Below are 22148 nucleotides of genomic sequence, written 5' to 3'. Positions count from 1 at the left end.
AATCTATGTCGGAATTCTTGGGGAAACTTGTGGAGAAAGTTTAAGAAAAAAAATCCGTTCGAATTTCTGTAGGAATTTTTATAGAAATTCCTGGAAGACATCCCTAAAAATCTCCTGAATAGGGATCTCTGAACTCCAAATCTCTGACTATTTGAAGGAACAAACGGGGAATTTCCGAACAAACACTCAAGAAGAAATTTTGAAAATCCTTGGAGGATTTTCTGAACAAAATCAAAGAGGAAATTTCAAATCCATCCTTGCAAGATTTTCTGCAAAAAACCTTTGTGAAGTTCTAGTGGAATCTCTAAAGCATTGCCACAAGAAATTTTTCAGATGAGTCTTAAGCAGATTTTCATTTTAGGAATTTGTGTGCGAATTTCTGGAAAATTCATTTAAAAAATTGTCGAAAGTCTCCCAAGAAGGAACATTTGGTGGGTTTTTTAGAATATTTCATGGAAAACTCATTCATAAATTTTAGAAGGAATCTATAAAAAAATATTCAGAGAAGCTGTAGAGAAAATTTTGCATAAATATCAAAAGGATGAATTCCTAGGAGGATTTGTAAAAGTAATTCGTACATGTTTTTCTAAAAGATTGATTTGTAATATTTCTAGAGGAATTATTTACATTATCTTAAAAGAAAACTTCCAAAAAAATCTTTGATTTTTTTAAGTAACCTGTTAAAGTATCTCTGGGAAAATGTCTGGAGGAAACCTTAGAGACATTCATGAACCATTTTTTGAAACAGTTTTGGGAAAACCATCGAAAGAATTTGTGAAGAAATTCGTTGTAGGAACTGTTTCTTAATATCTAGAGCAGGGGTTCCCAACCTTTTTGAGGTGGCGACCCCCTTTAAGAATTTTGAAAATTTCTGCGGCCCAATGATTTTTTTGGAAAAAATATGAATTAACGAAACGAACATGAAACCGAGTTATTTGGGTACAATAGCGTTGCCAAAAATATACTGTGGGAGGATTTTTGACGATCAATGATACTTTTTTTTATTTGACACACACATTTCGTAAACAATGATGCTATGTACATTTAATTTGGGTGAGCTTGGAAACAGCGGCGCAGCCGAAAATGTTTTTTTCTGAAGGCGTTTTATACTGAAAATTGTGGCCGATTTACGCCCACTCTGGGAATCACTGATTTGTACCCGTATTGGCAATAAAACGCAAAACAAAGTTTTAAAATTAAAAATCGGTATAATTTTCACAAAACAGAATAAAAATTGACCACTTTTTTGATAACACCGCGGCCCCCCTCGACTGGCTTCACGGCTCCCCAGGGGGCCGCGGACCCGTTGGGAACCCGTGATCTAGAGCATGACTGACACTGAGGAAAATTACAAGTGGTAGTTGAAATCCACTTCTAACGCATATCTGTCATAGGATAAGCATTGGAGGGCGGAATTAAAGGCACATAAAAGCAAACACTCAATTCAACTTAGAGGTATTTTTGAAGAAATCCATGCAAGATTTTCTATAATAATTTTGTGGGAAATATCTTCCGGAATCCCTGGAATAATAACTGAAGGAAGATTTTCTGAAAAACTCCGTAATCATTCAATATAGGTTATGTTATGCCCCTTCTCCAAAAATCCCAAAAAAATATTGAAAAGGGATGAAAAAGCATGGCGACTCATGACTCATGAAAAATTACTTTTAATCTATTTTTTAACAGTTGACAATATTTTTTTTCAATAGAGGGTAAATTTGTATTCATTACTTATTTCAACACTCATTTTCATTTCTTTTGTTCCTTACTTATTTTTATTCCTTCCCCCTCGTAGCCGTAGAGATGTCTCGAACATAAAACAAAAATAATAGTTACCGGGGGAGCAAAATCTTGAAATAATATTCGAAAATGTTATTTTTCATAAATCGTATAGGCAGCTTGTTTTGTTTCTTAACCGCTCACCCTAATTTACATCTCTATTGTCCACTGGGACACTACGAGAGCAATTACAACTGACAGCTGCACTCACAGTTGGTACGGCGCCTTAAGGTTGAAAGATTCGTCATTGACATTATCGTCATCATTGAAATTTCGAAAGCAGTTTTCTCGTTTAAAACTGAAAATTTTGCAGTGAAAAAGTATTCACTGTTTCGCGGGTGGAGAATGGAGTGCAGTGAATACATTTTTAATGCAAACATTCAAGTTTTGAGCAAGAAAACTGCTTTCGTATTTTCAATGATGACGGTTATGTCAATGAGGAATCCTTCAACCTTAATTTATTAATTTCTATTAATTAGCCTCATGCATGCAAAAAAGGAGAAAAATTTGAAATCCCTGCAAATAATAAAATAAATATTTCGGGGATTCTTTCAGAAATTCGTCACCGAATTTCTTTACAAATTTATTCAAGAATTACCCCACAAATCCCTCTTGAGATTTCTCTCAAGGTACTTAAAAAATTTATCAAAGATACATTCGGAGATTTTCTCCAGGGATTCCTTTGGTATCGCATATCTTTAGAAATGCATCCAAAATCATTCAGATATTTCTTCAGAAATTCCTCCTGCGACTCCTTCAGAAAATCTTCCTGGGATTTTTTCAGATATTCTGCCACGAATTCTTTCGGATATTTCTCTGGAATTCTTTCATTGATTTCTTCAGAAAATTTTTGGATTCTGAATTTTCTTCAAAGTTTTCTAGAGCTTACCCCAGACATTATTTTAAGCTTTTCTTTTTAATTCTTCTCTGGATTTTCAATGGAATTAAAAAAAATCTTCATGAATTTCTTTCGGAAATTCTTTCTTGGATTTCTTTTGATTTTTTCCAGAACATCTTCCATGCATCGCTTCAGAAATTCCCCTGGAATTTTTGTAGAAGGCTATTCTAAAAATTTCTCTAAAAATCTTCTAGAGATGATTTCGTGGGTTTTAATGCATCCTTCATAGGTTTGTTTTCAGTATTTCAAAAAGGTTTTTTTTAAGAAACGAATACGGCGATTCTTCAATAAAATCTAAGGTTCTTCTAAAAATTCCTCGATAGATTTCTTCAGAAAGTACAGTCAGGTCTTTTTTTACGCGGTTTTCATTTACGCGGCCGCATAAATGAAAACTCCATACAAAAAAATCATCGTTTTATTTTTGCATGATTCGTCGAGAAATGGTGAGATTTTTTTGACGCGGTTTTTGAATTTTGAACTGAGTTTTATTTTTATGCGGTACGTATCCCCCGCGTAAAAAAAACCTGACTGTATACTCCTTCAGAAATTACTACAAATACTACTTCAGAAGCTCTTCCTGGGATAAGAAATTTCCATGGAGATTCCTTCAAAAATTCCTCATGAGATACCTCCATGAATTTTTCCAAGGATTTTGTCTTCAGAAATTACTCCAGAGATTCAGTCTTCAAATCTTCCAAGGTCTCTTACAGATACTCCTACGTATTTTTTTTAAAATTTTTTTTTCAGGGGGTAATTTTTTCGAACATTCTGTTGCGGCGTGTTGCAGTGGACTGTAAAACTGCTTTTCTTCTCCAGGCTGTCTTGATTGCAGCGCGCCCGCCGGTCTCACCGATTCCCCAAGTGGATTCGGTGTATGGAAACTGCCATGCAGCGACCGACGGACCAGCGGCGAACTCCATAGGGTGGGAAAACTATCTCCAAATAACTCTAGCCCTGAAAAGGACTCAACCGGACACGCAGGCGACTGGCGGACCAAGGGAATTTCCAGCTCAGAGACAAACGACACACACACTGATTTTTGCTCTAGTTCATTTTAATTTACTAATTACACTATGTACATAACTTTTCTTTCGGCCGTCGTCGGCCCACACTTTTCTTCTGCCGGGCTTGGCTCGCCGGCTTGACTTCTCTGCTGTTGCTTCTGTTCACTACGAGATGCGTAATAATACTGATGCTCACCAAGTAGCGCTTCTTCTGCTCTCGTCCTCGACGGCCGTCGTCGACGACGACGATGGTTTTTTCCTCCTACTCAGCGTGGCGATTGCCTCCTTTTTGGGGGGTTTCCTTCATGCGAAGATTGCGTGCTGCTATCTCGATTTGCTTGCGCTTTCTTCACGTGAACGATACGTGCTCCTTCTTCAGTTCGCAGCGTTGCGGACTGAACATGCTGCCACCCGGGAAAAGAGTGACACTGGTGGCTCCTTGGAATCTTCGTCCTGATGTGTGGAACGTACTGGTTCTTCTTCGAGGATGGGCAGGGGTGCCAACTTGTGGATTGGCCGCTTGAAAACGCTGGTGCCTACACGAACGTCGACGACACGAGTGAGATCATCGGGACCTGGATAGGTTTTGACGATTAGATTAGATTAGATTGTTCCCGAGAGGGAAACCAGGTTTTTAGAGCGGCTCAAGTTTTTTTGTAGCAACGCTTAAACTGTGAAATTTATTAACAAAATATCAATTAGCACAATTAACAACACAAAACTTAATTACTAACAACTTACAATTAAGTGGTTTCCTCTGCCACGACTTCTTTTCTTCTCTTCACATACGGTTGGTTCAAGTTAGGTGTTGTTACCCTAAATTGGTGGGTTTTGCGCGGATGCTAAAGTGGAATTACAAACGGATTCGAATAGTGAACTTATCTTACATAATTTCTCTTCTCAAGAGTCTACTTACAATAGTAACCGCTGCACGGTAAGTTCTGGTTATTTCTCCTTGTTTCAGGTGTCACCAGGTACCGTTATTTGCACACCTGAGAAAGCATACAGGTAGGTATTTACACTATTTTTCCAATCGATTTCATACTTTTTAGCTACAAATTTTTACTTACGGATGCTACCCACTAATTTCACCACACTCCTGTTTAAGGTTTTAACGCACCTCCAACCACTAATTGCTTCGTGCAATAAATTCAACAAATTATCAAACTATCGACTCAAATTTCATGCTATGGCGAAACTATTATTTTTTTACCTTCTACCTCAGTCATCGACTCTCATTTCACCTACCACTACTACAGCACGAGAACTGTCATGCTGCAGCTATGTTGTGGCTAGACGGGTTCATATTTTAGACTGGTTCAAGAAAGGTTGCGGCGTCGCAACAAAACGAGGATCTGCCGCCCGAGAGTCATTATGCGTCGAAAGAATCGGTGGTGACAATTTCACTAACGACTAGCGTATTGCAAACGTACGCAACATTAGATTAGATTAGATTAGATAGTAATAAGCAATAAATTTACAGCATTGAAGCTGCGTCAAAAAAGAGCTGCTATCGATAAGTTGTTTTTGTTCCGGAGGCGACAATATCCCTAACACTACCCATTTTCCACTGTTGAGGTGGCACGTTGTCTTCCTTCAACAGGACGATCATGTTAGGGACTACATTGAGGTGCTTCTTCGTCCACTTTGAACGACATTGAAGCTCTACCAAATATTCTTTCGACCAGCGTTGCCAAAAATGCTGTCGAAGAAGCTGAATATGCTGCACGGTGTGCCAAAAACCGTTATTATCAAATAAAAATGTCCACCAATTTGGCACCCGTCATTCGAAAGATATACTATCCTAGTTTCTACTCTGAAAATTTGAAAATCTTTCATCGAGGGAAATTGAAGTTTTTGCCATTTGAGCATATTGCGTTATTTCTATAGAATTTATATATATTTGTAAATATGCACATATCGTGGTTCTACGGCTATTTATGATTTCAACAAATATATGTACATTAGGTTTTCAAATACTTATCTACATATATGATATCGAAGCATAGTTTCTGAAAATTTGACAACATTTTGTTAGAGGAATCACAAGTTACAGTAATTTGAATAGTTTACTCTGATATTTCCCTAATATGTTACCTATAATTCAGTTACTTATATACAAGTTTCAAACCCGTATACGTCATCAAAACATTTTTTTAGCAATTTGTATTGAATATACGTGATTGTTGGGCATATATGCGATAAATTTTAAATCATTATATTGCTGGGTTTGATACTCACGCTGGCCTAAAAGTTAAGACATTTATAAAATAATTTGAAAAAGTGTTAGGAAGAAAATCTAACACATGTTTCACATATTTTCTAGTCTATTATAAAAGAGCAAAAATGTGTCTTTAACATGGATAACCGATCTTTTTTAAAAATAAAGAAAAATATTTCATCAGATAATTGGAGTTATAGCTTATGGTATTGGTTATCAACTCCAATTTATCAAAAATTAAGTGAGATTATGAGATTATCATATTTATACCCTTAAACAACTGCCATGAGGTGTTTGAAATTGTAACAACAACAATATATATTAGCATGGGTAGAAATAGACATTTCACTCCTGCACACTTTTTGAGTTCCATTTTGGCCCCATATAAACTGTGAAAAATTTCAGCACAATCGGAGAAACTATATTTTAGCGCCAGCCGTTTTAAGTTTTCATACAATTTACTATGGGAAAAATCGACTTTTCAAAGAAAAATCGCCACAGATGGCTCCTTAATCCCTAAAAATGAGATTGATGAGTGATTTCTGTTGGAAATTTGACGAGAAATCAACCCTCCGAACACCGCAATTCGATCTAAGGCATGTGGAAAAAGATATTGACTGAAAACCGAATAGCATGGCAACGCCGTTTAACATGTAAGGATTAACAATAAATAATAATATATCGTCATATTATTGATCGGGTAAGGCTTTATGTTTTTTTAACGAACATTACATCGCTTTGCGGTTTTCGGAGGTCTGAATTCTCGTGAAGTTTTCTTCAGAGATCACACCATTCATTTTAAGGGATCAAGGGGCGATTTTCTTTGAAGAAGTAAATTCTTCTCATTCTAAATAGTATGAACATTTAAATAAGATGGGCGCTAAAATATAGTTTCTTTGATTGATCTGCAATTTTGCACAGTTGATATGAGGGCAAAATGGCACTCAAAAAGTATACAGGAATGAGAGTTTTACCATTTTTTCCTATATAACCGTGTCCCGGACTAATACATATGGAACAATACATATAATCCTGTGTTTAACATTTAGGTTGAAAATTGCATAAACAATTTATATTAATTTTCCTATACTTCAAAATGATTAGCTATTGTGCTTCTTGTCGTATCTAATTCAAAGTTATCTTTTTGTTCAGTAAACGTAATAAAATACTTCTTTTAAACTTCCGATCATTAGAAACCGTGCATTTACATAGCATTTCAAGTACAATTTAATAACACATAAATAAATCACAATAATAACACATAATAAATCTATTAGACTTTATAGAAAATCACTTATTTATACCTACACAAAATCGTACGTATATAAACGTACGCAAGGATTTCTTATCATTGATGACATTTCAGTCGTTGCATAACTCAGATCCAGCTCGTAAGAAGTTACTCGAAAGATACACTTTTTAAATTTATTTTACAAACATCTTAAGCTCCCATACCAGTGTGATTATCAAACCCATCAATAGAATGGTTGCAACTTATCGCAAATTGGATCAAAAATCACGCGTATTAAATACAAATTTCTGAAAAGGATAACATTTTTGCTCTGATGACATATGCGGGTTTGATAGTCGCATGGAAATAATTGTATTATAGCGATTATAATTAAAATTTAGGGAAATAGAGTAAATTATTCAAATAACTGTAACTTGAGAGGAATCTCAAAGGAAGGAATTTAACAAAATGTTGACAAATTTGCAGAAACTTTGCCTAAATATCATACACGTTGGATAGTATTTGAAAAACTAATGTTTATTTGGGTTGAAATTATAAATGGCCGTAGAACTGCGATATGTGCAAATTTACTCATATAAGAAAATCCTATAGAAATAACGCAATATGCTCAAATGACAAAAACTTCAATTTCCCTCGATGAAAGATTTTCAAATTTTCAGAGTAGATTCTAGGATAGTGTATCTTTCGAATGACGGGTGCCAAATTGGTGGACATTTTTATTTGATAATAACGGTTTTTGGCACACCGTGGCTGCCATTTTGACAGGCGGTTGATGGGAATGTCATCAAGACTAGGCTCAGGGATAGCAGTTAAAGGTCTATTGATAATTAAATGGCCAGGAGTCAAAACGGTTGGGTCATTAGGGTCAGAGGAATGTGCAAAAAGAGGTCTAGAGTTTAGAATAGCCTCGATTTGACACAGCAAGGTCGCAAATTCCATTATTGTCAGAGAGGCGGACTGATAGACTTTCTTCAGAACATACTTCACGCTTTTAGCGCCCGCCTCCCATAGCCCTCCAAAGTGAGGTGCATTTGGGGGAATCGTGGTCCACTTAATCTCCTTGACTTGACAGAACTGTGATAGCTTACCGTTGGTTAGGTCGGACTTGAAGAGCTCGTACAACTCACGAAGCTCTGATCGCGCGCCGATGAAATTCGTTCCGTTGTCGCTATACACTTCCTCGGGTACTCCTCTTCTGGATACGAATCTTTGTAGTGCTGCCAAAAACGCTTCAGTGGATAGTAGTATGGGACACGCTTATATGGAAAAAATAAAATCTCGCTCCAGTCGACTTTTCTGATTCCACTTAGGTCCCATATGAACTGTACAAAATTTCGGCGCAATTGGTGAAACTATAATTTAGCGCAAGCGGTTCAAAGTTTGCATAGGATTTACTATGGGAAAAGTTACACTTTCAAACAAAAAATCCCAGAGGTCGCCCTTTATCTCCTTAATTCAAATCGATCAATGTTTCTTGTAGAAAAAACATTTATGAAACTTTCCTTCGAAGACCGCAAAACGATTGGATATTTGTGGAAAAAGTTATTGATTTATTACCGATTAGTGATCCAGCGAACGGCTTTTTGTTTTGTCTTATCAGCAGCACTGCTGCTGCCGTTGTTGCATGGGGTGGCGGGAGGCATCACCACCCCCCGAAGCAGCAGCAGCCAAGGCAGCAGCTACAGTGCTGCTAATAAAACAAAACAAAAAGCCGTTCGTTGGATCATTATTCAGTAATAAATCAATAACTTTTTCCACATGCATCTGATTGTTTTGCGGTCTTCGAAGGAAAGTTTCATAAATGATTTCCCTACAAGAAACGTTGATCGATTTGAATTAAGGACACAAGGGAGGACTTCTGGAATTTTTTATCTGAAAGTGTAAGTTTTCCCATAGTAAATCCTATGAAAACTTTGAACCGCTTGCGCTAAATTATAGTTTCACCAATTGCGCTGAAATTTTGTACAGTTCATATGGGACCAAAGTGGAATCAGAAAAGTCAACTGGAGCGAGGATTTGAGATTTGTCCCACACTAGTGGATAGGTTCTCCACCACTTCCAAGTGCATTGCCTTCGAAACCATACAGACAAATACGCATATGTAGCCTTTCACTGGAGCTGCTTTCCTGGCGGTTTGCTTTATGTAGATAGGTCCAGCGAAGTCTACTCCAACTTTCAAAAACGTAGGTGCAACGGTGATGCGATACGACGGCAAGTCTCCCATGAACTGCTCAGCAAGCTTCGGGCTTGATTTGAAGCAAGTGATGCAACTTCTCGTCACCTTTCGTACCGTCGATCTGGCGTTCAGTATCCAGTAGCGCTCTCTTAGGGCTGTGATCACGCTACTCGGACCAGCATGCAGGTTTTCTCTATGTACCGCTGCGATGAGTCTTCTCGTTACGGGGTGCTTGTCCGGAACGATCCATTGATGCTTTACCTCGTATGCTAGTTTGCTGTGACGAATTCTACCTCCAACTCGTAGTAATCCATCGTCCAAGAAAGGATTCAGGTTGCCGATTCTCTTGCATGGCTCCCCCGCTTGCAGGCGATCGATTTCATCCTGAAGTTCGCTCCTCTGGATCGCTTGGATGATCCGCTTGTTTGCCTCCTTCAGTTCAGAAATCGTGGGCGTCGTTGCAGTGCTTCGTTCACCAATCTTACGGCAGTTGTTGATGAACCTTAAGACGTAGGCGATAATCCTTTGTGTCTTCCGAAATGACTCAAACTTTGTCAATATCGGAAGCTCCTCGTATACGATTGCTACGTTGACAGATACTGCCGGCTTCAGTTCCGGAATCTCTCCATCTTCCAGAGCTGCAGGAACCACTTCGTCGTATGCTGCACTGCACAGGAAAAACGGTCCATTCCACCATAGGTTGCTAGTCGCGAGCGCTTTCGCTGGCATGCCACGCGATACAATATCTGCTGGGTTGTCTGCAGAGCGAACGTACTTCCAAACATGTTCACTTTCGCTTGTAATCTCGGCTACACGATTCCTCACGAATACTTGCAGGCAGTCCAACGGCTTGTTTAGCCACGCAATGACCACCTGGCTGTCGGACCAGAGAGTAACTGGAACGTGTTCCAACTCCATTGCGTCAACCACTTTCTTAACCAAACGATGCAGGAGTAGAGCTGCCATCAGCTCCTTGCGCGGGATGGACATAGGCGTTATGGAACAGACTTTTGACTTGCTTGTAACTAAGCTCGAACTCGCAGTACCATCGGAATGTACCGACCGAAGGTACACGCATGCTCCGTAGGCTGTATTTGACGCGTCTGCAAATCCATGGATTTCAATCCTTGCCGCTTCCTCCGAAATTACCCGCCGAGAAACTCGGAAGTCCTCTGCAAATGGCAGCGCGTTCAAAAAATATCTCCAGTCGTCGAGTAGCTCTTCATCCAGCCGATCGTCCCAATCCATCTTGTTCTTCCACAGCTTCTGCATCAAAACCTTTGCGAGAACGATTACTGGTGACAACAGGCCGAGGGGATCGAAAAGCCTTGCTATAACTGACAGAACTTGCCGTTTTGTCGGTGCTGGATTGTTGAAGTCAGATTGTGCCCGGAACAGAAAATCATCTCCGACCGGATCCCACATAAGCCCAAGGGTCTTAATGGGGCACGTTCGGTGTAGTACTAGATTTGTAGTAATGAGCTGAATTTTTGTATGGTGAGAAGGTCAACTCTCCGTTTCTGCAAAGAAATGGTGCAAAAAGCGTGGGTATTATGATTCCTTGCATAATTTGATGCTGTTTGAGCAAAACTTTGGATAACTATGTTGTTTATGTTGCAAGAAATGGAGAAAACAACAACACTGTTGCCCAAAGTTTTGCTCAAACAGCATCAAATTAGACAAGGAATCATAATACCCACGCTTTTTGCACCATTTCATTGCAGAAACGGAGAATTGACCTTCTCACCATACTAAAATTCAGCTCATTACTACAGATCTAGTACTTCATCTATCTGTCCTATTACCTCATTGGCACTAGAGTCTTCAATCTTCACCAGTTTATCTCGATCCTCCTCAGGAATAGAGTCCAGGAGTTGTTCATCGTTTGCAGCCCACTTGTGTAGATGAAAACCTCCGCGTTGCAGTAGCGAAATCAACTCTCGTTGGAGGCCTCTCACTTCTACCAAATTGTTTCCACCAAAAAGTACGTTGTCCACGTAGAACATCTTCTTCACCAACTCCGCTGCCAAAGGATATTCTGCTTCCTCGCCGATTGCCAGTTGATACAGCGCACGAATGGCCTGAAATGGTGCTGCAGCTGTACCGTACGTCACAGTTTGAAGCTCCAAGACGCGCAGTGGCTCGTTGGGCTTCTTCCTGTAGAAAATGCGTTGTAGCGGAGTATGACACTTGTCCTTCAACACTTGCCGATACATCTTAGCGATGTCAGCGCTTAGCACATACCGATACATACGAAATTTCAAAATGATCGTCAGCAAATCAGGTTGAATTGTAGGGCCAACCATCATCACGTCGTTCAATGCAATTCCACCAACCTTTGCCGATGCATCAAACACGACGCGACACTTGGTAGTCGTATTCGACGGCTTGAGTACCGCGTGGTGCGGTAGATACCATCTCTGCAAACCAACAGGATCTTCCGCTTCATGCACTTCCTTGCAATGTCCAAGCTGCTCGTATTCATCCACGAATTCGTCTTACTGCTTCTTAATGTCCGGGTTCTTCTGCAATTTTGCCTCCAGTGCGTAGAATCTCCTCAGCGCCATTGGTCTCGAATCTCCAAGCTGGCTGATTGATTCCCGAAGTGGAAACTGTACTACGTATCGACCATCTTCATTTCGACGAACTGTAGACTGGAAATGCTGCTCACACTGTTCAGCTTCAGTCATCACGCACTTCTCACTGGAAACACTTTCCACTTCCCAAAACTTTTGCATCAGTTCGTTTAAAGAGTCACTTGATGGTGTTGCCACATTAGAGTTCACAATTGTTCCACAAAAAGCACTAGCATATTTTCCACCAACCAACCAGCCAAATTGCGAATCTTGGAGCGTGGGCAGATCTTCTGACAGCTTTAGACGACCAGACTTGAGCACATCGTCGTACCATTCCATTCCAATTAGCAAATCCACTTGTCCTGGACGGAAGAACGTAGGGTCTGCCAACTGGATTCCAGCGGGAATGTTCCATGTAGCAGCGTCAATCTCAAAGGTCGGCAGGTTTCCTGTTACCTTCGGCGAGACCAAGCAATCCAACTCCATCTTGAAACCATTCTGCCTCGAACGAACTTCCACCCTCGCCCGTTGTCGAACACTGGATCTGACACTGTTGATTCCGGTGATGGGAATGTCGATTTCTTCTCGATGCACTTGCAGCTTCTCCAACATCGCCTCCGAGATGAAGTTGACCTGCGAGCCACTGTCCAAAAGAGCGCGACATGATTGCGGTTTTCCATGTTTGTCCAAAATGTTGACCATTGCAGTCAGCAACAGCACTTGCGAAATTGGCTTCTCGACCACATTCGAAGCCAAGGTGTTAGGTGTACTGCTACCCGGAACATTTGCGTTGTCTGGCTGCGTCGCTTGCTTTGGAACCTGCTGCTGATCTGTTGCATTGGCGTTGCTGGAACCTGAACTTTGTACTGAGCCACCTTCACCATGGAGCAGGGTGTGATGCTTCCGTTTGCACTTCGAACACGTCTTGTTTGATTTACATTCTCCGCTTCGATGACCACGTCGCAAGCAATTGAAGCACACCTGTTTATCACGCACCATCCTCAATCGATTTTCCGCCGATAATCCGTTGAACGTAGAGCACTTGAACGCCAGATGGTCTCCTGCACAGAACTCACAGTTGCTTGATAACACCACGTTCACCTTCACGTTCGACGACTGCTTGCCGGACACGTGTCCTTTGGTTGCACCACGCGCGGATTGTTTGACCTTACTATCACTAGTGGACTTTTGACAACGTTCAAGTACGGAAATGCGACCTTTCAGAAATTTGACAGTGTCCTCGTATTCAGGCAATTCCCCATGGGCGACTGAGGATTCCCACAACTTCTTTGTCTCATCGTCCAACGCATTGGATAGGATGTGCGTTACGATTGTATCTGATACCCCAGTAAAATCTAGACCCAAATGTTTCAAATTTTCGACATGACCAACACATGAATCGACCAACTCTCTCAACTCAGAGTGGCTTTCTTGTGACATTTTTCTCATGTTGAGTAGCCCAGAGATATGATGATCAACCATTCGTCGCTTGTCTTCAAACCTTTCTGCTAAAATTTCCCATGCATGGTCATAATTGCCATCAGCGATGGTTTTTGCATCAATTATGCCAGCTGCGTCCCCAATTAGAGCCTTTTCCAAATGGTAGAGCTTAATTCGTGGCGGATCATTCGATCTGTCGACCACGTCCCTAAACATGACTTTGAATTTTTCCCACTGCTCGTATTTGCCATCGAAATGCGGAATGGCACGAGGAAGCGACGGTTGAACCACAATCGATTGTTGGTTACGATTCGTTTGGCTCAGCATCTCGATCCATGTTTCGAGAGCGAGGGAAATGTCGTCGTACAATGTTTCAAATTCAACGTACTTACAGTCTTGATCCTGTCTCTTTCTCGGTGGGCAGACCGCCATGATGCGTTCATGGTAGTCCGAAAACTCCTTGTAGGCAGCTTCCACTTTCTTCTGGTGCACCTTGACCTGCGGCAGCGTGATCTCCTCCTCTACGATGTGATCCATCATGTGCTTGACGCGTGTCAGCTTTGCCTTTGCTGAGCCACGCATGTGCACCAGCGCGTCGAACTCTTCCACTGCGTCGTCGTTGCTGGTGGCGGCGGAATTGCTACCACCACCATCCATATTCTTCACGGGTGTGCGCTTCGGCGGCATGATTCTTAATTAATCACCAGCACTTGCACTTTAGTCCAATGTTCATTGCAATTAATCACTGCACTTATTCGATTGTCCAGTCTTCGCTTTTCTTCACTTTTTTCCAACTTTTCTTGCGGTGTGTGTTTTTGTCTCCAAGCCAGCCACTCCACTCAATCACGCCCAATCGCGATGCGTTCCAGCCAGCAGCGATGATGAACCAAACCATCCGGTTCGATCGGACCAAAACATGTTGCGGCGTGTTGCAGTGGACTGTAAAACTGCTTTTCTTCTCCAGGCTGCCTTGATTGCAGCGCACCCGCCGGTCTCACCGATTCCCCAAGTGGATTCGGTGTATGGAAACTGCCATGCAGCGACCGACGGACCAGCGGCGAACTCCATAGGGTGGGAAAACTATCTCCAAATAACTCTAGCCCTGAAAAGGACTCAACCGGACACGCAGGCGACTGGCGGACCAAGGGAATTTCCAGCTCAGAGACAAACGACACACACACTGATTTTTGCTCTAGTTCATTTTAATTTACTAATTACACTATGTACATAACTTTTCTTTCGGCCGTCGTCGGCCCACACTTTTCTTCTGCCGGGCTTGGCTCGCCGGCTTGACTTCTCTGCTGTTGCTTCTGTTCACTACGAGATGCGTAATAATACTGATGCTCACCAAGTAGCGCTTCTTCTGCTCTCGTCCTCGACGGCCGTCGTCGACGACGACGATGGTTTTTTCCTCCTACTCAGCGTGGCGATTGCCTCCTTTTTGGGGGGTTTCCTTCATGCGAAGATTGCGTGCTGCTATCTCGATTTGCTTGCGCTTTCTTCACGTGAACGATACGTGCTCCTTCTTCAGTTCGCAGCGTTGCGGACTGAACACATTCTTAAATAAATTATTCAAGAGGTTTCTTCAGACATTCCTACAGAAATTTGTTTAGGTGATTCTAGGGGATTTGAATTTCAATAATACCTGAAGTAGGCTTCAATACCAAATCAGTAACTCTATGAGGTTATTTTATTCGGTGGCTCAATACCTACGCATTAACAAAATAAGCTATTTTCAATACCATAATGACTGATTACTACCTTTGTCTTGGTTCGACTCATGATTTTGGTATGCTGCAGTTGTGTGTCACCTAATCACAAGAGCAACAAACCTTTATTCAGCTCCCAAACATCTGATTGCAACGATAATTCAACCTTTAGCTGATTTGAGGTTCATTGAAAGGCTGATTTGAGGCTATATATGCGCTTGGTAATCAATCAAATTTCTTTATTGTGATTAAAAATTTAAAAAAAAATTCTTTTTAAGCTTATTCCAACCACTTGCGGCTTTCTATTTCCAGAAGAGATGTTTGGAAATGCATAAATTAATCTTTGGGAAAACTGGGAATTGAGCTTGGACCTTCTGATTTATAGTCGCTCACCTTTGCACCTATATAACACCCAATTGTGCACATATCCTCGAAAACGGGAGCATTACTTGATGTGTCTGAATAGTCAAGAACATAAGTTGAACTAAGTCTGTATTGAGGCTGAAGAAGCTATGTGGACTCTATAAAAACATTGCTTAGGTCAGCTGTCAAAAAATATTTGATTAAAGGCTGAACAACAGGTGAATAATGCTGCATGTTGGTGTATGTTTCAAAGCTGGTCACACTGATGAATAATATTCTTTTCAACTTTATATTCAGCCATCTATGTATTGCTGATTGTAAAGGTTGAATAAGCCAAACTTCAGACCAATATTCAGCTATCATTGTGTTCAGCCACTCACACCATTTACCAACCATCGTTCAGCGCATGCTCTCACTGTTCAGCATTCATTGTTACTTGGATAGCAGTGGTGAATGTGATAGACACAAAGTACATGCTGGTAGGTGGAACCGAATACAACAGGATTCGTCTAGGATATAGTGTCAGGATGGATGGGAATACCTTCGAGGTGGTGGAGGCTTACTCACGGCTGACAACATTGTGAGTCGTGAAATTTGAAGGCGCATCATCAGAGACTGCAAAAGAAGCTGCGGTCTGAGAGGATTCACCCTCGCATCAAGCAAACACTAATAAGACCGATGGTCGTCTACGGACCACATTCGAGGAAGACCTGCAAGTATTCGGAGGTTTCGAGTGACGCGTGTTACCGATGGTCTTAATCGGCGTGCAGGTGCAGGGGAAAGATGTGTAGCGCGACCACGAACTCGTTGTGCTTTACGGCAAACTCAGCATTTAGAAGATGCTAAAAGCCGGAAGGATATGGTTGTAAGGGCTTGTTCCAAGTCTGACGGACCCTGCAAAGTTGGTGGTCACTACTGATCCAAGAGCGGCAACCGTAAACCGTATACACTAAGGTCTTTTTTTTTACACGGGGGATACGTCCCGTGTAAAATAAACCGTGTAAAAAAACCGTATGAATTCGCGAACCCGTGTAAAAAAACGTGTTAATTTGAGAAACCGTGTAAAAATACCGTGCTATCTCAGGAATCCGTTTAAAAAAACTGAGGGAAAACTGAAAATATTTGAAATGTCTTCACCTTCAGATATCCGAGGGTGATTTTAGAGAGTTAATAAGGAAAGGGGGGGGGGAGTGTTGGTAGTAGTAAGGGTTGAATTTAGGGGTTAGTGGGGAAGGGGACAAGGGATGGGTTATGGGGAGCAGAGTGCATACTGTTTCCAAGGAAGATCGCAGAGGATGTTTTGGGGTGTTAAGGACTGTCTAGACGGACGAAATGAAGGATCAAGAAGACTGTCAACACCCTACAGGTCCACGGAGCAAGGTGGTGTAGAGAAAGATGTTTCAGGACACCTAGGAACTTTCGCGAGTAAAGGCTTCAATATCTATGAGCGTAATCGATTGATTGTTGTTACATCACTGATACTGTTCAACATCCTACAGGTCTACGGAGCATTGTTCTGTAAATAAAAAAAATCAAACTTGACCTCAAATTTTGATCTCCTAGAACTTCCGCGAGTAAAGGCCAGAAGATCTACAAACATTGCCAATGGTTTCTTTCTACATTACCGATGCGTTGTAACCAGGGGCCTACATCGTCGAAGCCAAAACATGACGCTGAAAGCGAGCGCCCATCAGCATCGGACGGACGCTGACGACGGGAACATTCACAACAACATCCAAGCGCTTCGCTTCATCCGTTTTTTTTTTGTCGCTTTCTTCGACGCAACGACGGGCGGCGGCTCATTTTCACACCGACTGGGCTTCAATTGAAAATTTCAAATTATCTAAAATGTTTGTTTGCTTAATTTTTTATGGGTAATAGACTATTTCAGTAAAATATGCATAGCATACATCAATATTACACAGATTTGTCGGTTGTTACACTCATTGACTGAGTTACAACAAATAAATTCATTTGATGTCAAACGAGCGTGCGTGAGCTTGTGAGTGCGAAACAAAGCGGCATCTGCGACGGCGCAGCACCGTCGGTTCATCGGTGACGATGACAGTCGGACTGGGCGACGACGACGGCGCCTTGCTTCCATTGACGATTGAAAACATTGTTTACAAACTTCACCTGAAAATTTCAATTGAAATTGAAAATGTAGAGCCCTGGTTGTAACATCCCAGAGGTCCATTGAGCATTGTACTGAAGAGTATTCATCTCTAAAGATATGCTAGGTCGGCCATGAACTTCCGCGAGTTAAGGCCTTAAGATCTACAAGCGTACTCAATAAATTGTTGTTACATTTCTTATACGTTGTAACATGCAACAGGTACATGAACAATTTTTCTGTAAGGAACTAAATTTCATAGATGTTCTAGGTCCTATAAGAACTTCCATAAGTAAAGACCTGAAGATCTACAAGCGTTATCAATGGTGTATTGTCACATTACTAATACAGTGTAGCGTCCTACAGGTCCAGAAAGCATAGTTCTGTAGAAGTGTAGAGAAATAATTTCCAAATATGATCTAGGACCTCCAAGAACTTCCGAGAGTAAAGGCCAGAAGATCTACAAGCGTAATCAATGGATGGTTGTTACATTTCTAATACGGTGTAACATGCTACAGGTCCATGAACCCTTTTTCTGTAAAGGAACTTATTTTCACAGATGTTCTAGGTCTTCCAAGAACTTCCATGAGATCTACAAGCATTATCAAAGGTTTGTTCTTACATTACTGATACAGTGTAGCATCCTACAGGTCAAGGGAGCATAGTTCTGTAGAGAAATAATTTCCAAAGATAATCTAGGACCTCCAAAAACTTCCACGAGTGAAGACCTGACGATCTACAAGCGTTATTAATCAATGGATTGTTGTTACATTTCTAATACGTTGTAACATGCTACAGGTTCATGAACAATTTTTTTCTGTAAGGATCTAATTTCCATAGATGTTCTAGGTCCTCCAAGAACTTCCATGAGTAAAGACCTGAAGATCTACAACCGTTATCAATGGTTTGTTGCCACACTACTGATACAGTGTAGCGTCCTACAGGTCCAGGGAGCATAGTTCTGCAGAGAAATAATTTCCATAGATGATCTAGGGCCTCCAAGAACTTCCACAAGTAAAGACCTAAAGATTTATAAGCGCAATCAATGGAAGTTCCCAAGAACTTCCGCGAGTATAGACCTGAAGATCTACAAGCATTATCAATGGTTTGTTGTCACATTACTGATACGGTATAGCGTTCTAAAGGTCCAGGAAGCATAGTTCTGTTGAGAAATAATTTCCAAACATCTTCTAGGTACTCCAAGAACTTCCATGAAAAAAAACCTTAATATCACAAGCATAATCAATGGATTGTTGTTACACTACTTATACGGTGCAAGATCATACAAGACCATGGAGCATTGAGCTGAAGAGAACAAGTCTCCAAAGATATTCTAAGTCTTCCAAGAACTTTCGCGAGTAGAGGCCTTAAGATCTACAAGGGCAATATATGGATTTATATTATATTATTGAAACTGTGCAACATCCTGCAAGTGCAAGGAGAATTGTTGTGTAATGAACTAATTTCCAAAGATGTTCTATGTTTCCCAAGAACTTCAGTGAAAAAAACCCTTAGGATCTCTAAGCGTAATCAATGGATTGTTGTTTCATTGCTGATGCGGTCCTTGAGGTTTACCGGTTGTCAACTGCGACTGCGATTGCTATGAACTTTGGTCTACTTCGGACTTATTTTTGAGTTCTCGCATTGGTAAAAAATTCAAAAGAGAGATGATTGGGTAATTTCTGTTTGGGTTTGGTCGCTACGAAACATAAATGTTGCTGACTGATATGTTAGTTTTATCGGTTTTACATACTCAATAAGTACCTCATTATACTCCAAAAGTGAAATGCTTTGGAAACAAAACTCGAATGTCATTCATCCGAATTCCAAATACCTGAATAATAAACGCTCGAATTTCTTTCGTCCAAAAAATCACTCGCCCGAAAATAACGTTTCCCGCATAACAAATCTCCAAATGCATTGTTGTAATACTAAATCTGGAATTGCTGTCCAATTGTTTACCATAATGCAAATGTTTGAATTTTGAATCGATTACGCTTGTAGATCCTAAGGCCACTACTCGTGGAAGTTCTTGGTTTCCCTAGAATATCCTTGAAAATAACTTCTCTTCAGAACTACGCTCCTTGGACCTGTAGGATGTTACGCCGTATCAGTAATGTAACAAAAATCCATTTATTAGGCTTGTAGATCTTGAAATCTTTATTCGCGGAAATTCTTGGATGACCTAGAGCTTATTTGGGAAGTTTCTTTTCTACATAACTGTGCTCCATGGATGTGTAGGTTGTTACACCGCATCAACAATAAAGCAAAGATTAATTAATTACGCTCGTAGAATTACAGATCTGAACTCTCGGAAGTTCTTGGAGGTCCTAGAATATCTTTAAAAACTACGTCTCTACAGAACTATGCTCTAATGACCTGTAGGATGTTGCACCGTATCAGTAATGTGACTACAATCCATCCATTACGCTTGTAGACCTTAAGGCCTTTATTCGCGGATGTTCTTGGATGCCCTAGAATATCCTTGAACACAACATCCCTTCAGAACTATGCTCCATGCACATGTAGGATGTTACACCGCATCAGTAATTTAACTACAATCCATCGATTACACTTGTAGATCTTAAGGCCACTACTCGCTGAAGTTCTTGGATGCCCTAGAATATCCTTGAAAATTACTTCTCTTCAGAACTATGTTCCATGGACCTGTAGGACGTTACACCGCATCAATAATATAGCAACAATTGTTTGATTACGCTCGAAGATTTTCAGGCTTGTACTCTCGGAAGTTATTGGAGATCTTAGAATATTTTTGAAAACTACGTCTCTACAGAACTATCCCTACAGACATCCCTTTCCTGCAGACCTCTTACATCATCATCCGCCTCTACCTCATACCACTTTTCAACTCCCTTGCAACCCTTTCCCATAAATCCCCTTACTTCCTTTTAGTAAGAGTTCCCTTCTAGACACTTAGCGCGAGCAAGTTGAAAAACCCGTGTTTATTCGTGAATCCGTGTAAAAAAACCGTGTTAATTCGAGTAACCGTTTAAAAAAAAGCCGTGTAAAAAAAACCGTGTAAAAAAACCGTGTGAAAAAGACCTTAGTGTATTGTGTCGTACTGCTGTTGATTACACAGCGCAAAATTTTTTTGGCTCAAGAGCAAACTTATGTGTCTCCGAAGAATTTTGGGCCGCTGAATCCGAATCCGGGCTCAGATTTGCTCTAACACGTCACAATTTTGAGCTATACCTTAATTTATAGGGCAAAATATGCGATTTTGAGCTGTTTTGACTGCAAGCCATTAAGCTTGGAAATATTTGTTTAAGCAATCAAAAGGTTAATTGGTCAAATAACATCTAAATTAACGACTCATGCAAAATATTTCGTTTTACCAAATCAAATTTGATAGATTTAAGCATTTTATGTTAGTATGAAAACTTGCATGCAACTTTTGGAGGGTGACTTGTATGGGAAATATCGTACCTATCATAAATCGCTTAAACTATCAAACTCGATTTGACAAAACGAAATATTTTGCATGAGTCGTTGATTTAGATGTTAATTGACCAGCTAACCTTTTGATTGCTTAAAAAAATATTTCCTTGCTTAATGGGTTGCAGTCAAAAAAGCCCAAAATCGCATATTTTGCCCTATAAATTGAGGTACAGCTCAAAATTGTGACGTGTTAGAGCAAATCTGAGCCCGGATTCGGATTCAGCGGCCCAAAATCCTTCGGAGACACATAAGTTTGCTCTTGAGACAGACAAAAAGTTAATTTTTGTTACGCTGTGTTATGTGTTATCATAAATGCGATACAGTGCAAATAAAAACATGTAGATTTTAGAAAAGAAGCCTCACGCTAGTCTTAGAGGTTTTATCGTCTTTTTAAGAGTAGTTCCACCATTATACACCACATAGAGACAATGATAAGACAATGATACGACAATGATAAGAGTATATATGAGACAGTACCCGGGTAGAAGAGAATTGCAAAATAATGCCAAGTTTTACCATTAAAACAGAATTACTGAATGGCAAAACTTGCCATTGGTTTGTTTGAAATAAGTGACAAAAGGGCAAAAATAATAACTGACATTGATCGATGAAATAACTAAAACATGTCAAATTTTGACATTACAATGGCAAACCAAGAACAAAAAATTATAAGGTTGGGAATTGCAAAATATACCATTATTGAGTTATGGAGAACAGAACAATAACATAATTAATTATTTTCTTGGCAACCGAAGGAAGGGTAAATGTAGTTGTTTATTCCAATAACAAAATAAAAATCTTATAAGTTTTCCTGAATGAATGTAATTGCAAACAAATTATAAGAGTTACCATTTGAGTAGGCAAATTTAAAATTTTGTTATTACGTTGTTCTTAATAAGTGCGACAAAGGGTGATGTTTCATCAAACTTGCTAGATATCTTCAATATCTCATCGATTACAAAAATAATTATGATAGTAAAATTAGACATTCAGTAGTTATTCTACCAATTTTTAAATCATTTACTAAATGACAAGCAAATGGCATATTTTGATATGATATCAAGTTATGCTACTGACATGTTATTTTAAGTTCTTCATGAAGAACTCATGAATGTCAAAATTAGTTATGACAATAAAATTTGTTATTATTATGTTTTT

At 40.1% G+C, this 22148-nt stretch overlaps 2 protein-coding genes across 2 annotated transcripts in view; one reads left to right on the top strand and one right to left on the bottom strand.

Annotated features, from left to right (window-relative positions):
* Positions 1–22148, top strand: part of LOC109432998 (uncharacterized) — a 268730-nt gene that overhangs the window by 166931 nt on the left and 79651 nt on the right. The window lies entirely within an intron of this gene.
* LOC134285116 (uncharacterized) lies at positions 8198–11662 on the bottom strand. Its single transcript, XM_062845177.1, has 2 exons — positions 11136–11662; positions 8198–10767 (listed from the first exon to the last, which is right to left on the bottom strand). The coding sequence occupies exons 1-2, from the start codon at positions 11637–11639 to the stop codon at positions 9154–9156; spliced, it is 2118 nt and encodes a 705-aa protein (XP_062701161.1). The 5' UTR covers positions 11640–11662; the 3' UTR covers positions 8198–9153.

Source organism: Aedes albopictus, chromosome 1, assembly GCF_035046485.1.
Source record: "Aedes albopictus strain Foshan chromosome 1, AalbF5, whole genome shotgun sequence".
Lineage (NCBI taxonomy): Eukaryota > Metazoa > Arthropoda > Insecta > Diptera > Culicidae > Aedes > Aedes albopictus.
The sequence above is the reverse complement of the archived record's forward strand: the minus strand, read 5'-3'. Positions and strand labels throughout refer to the sequence as shown.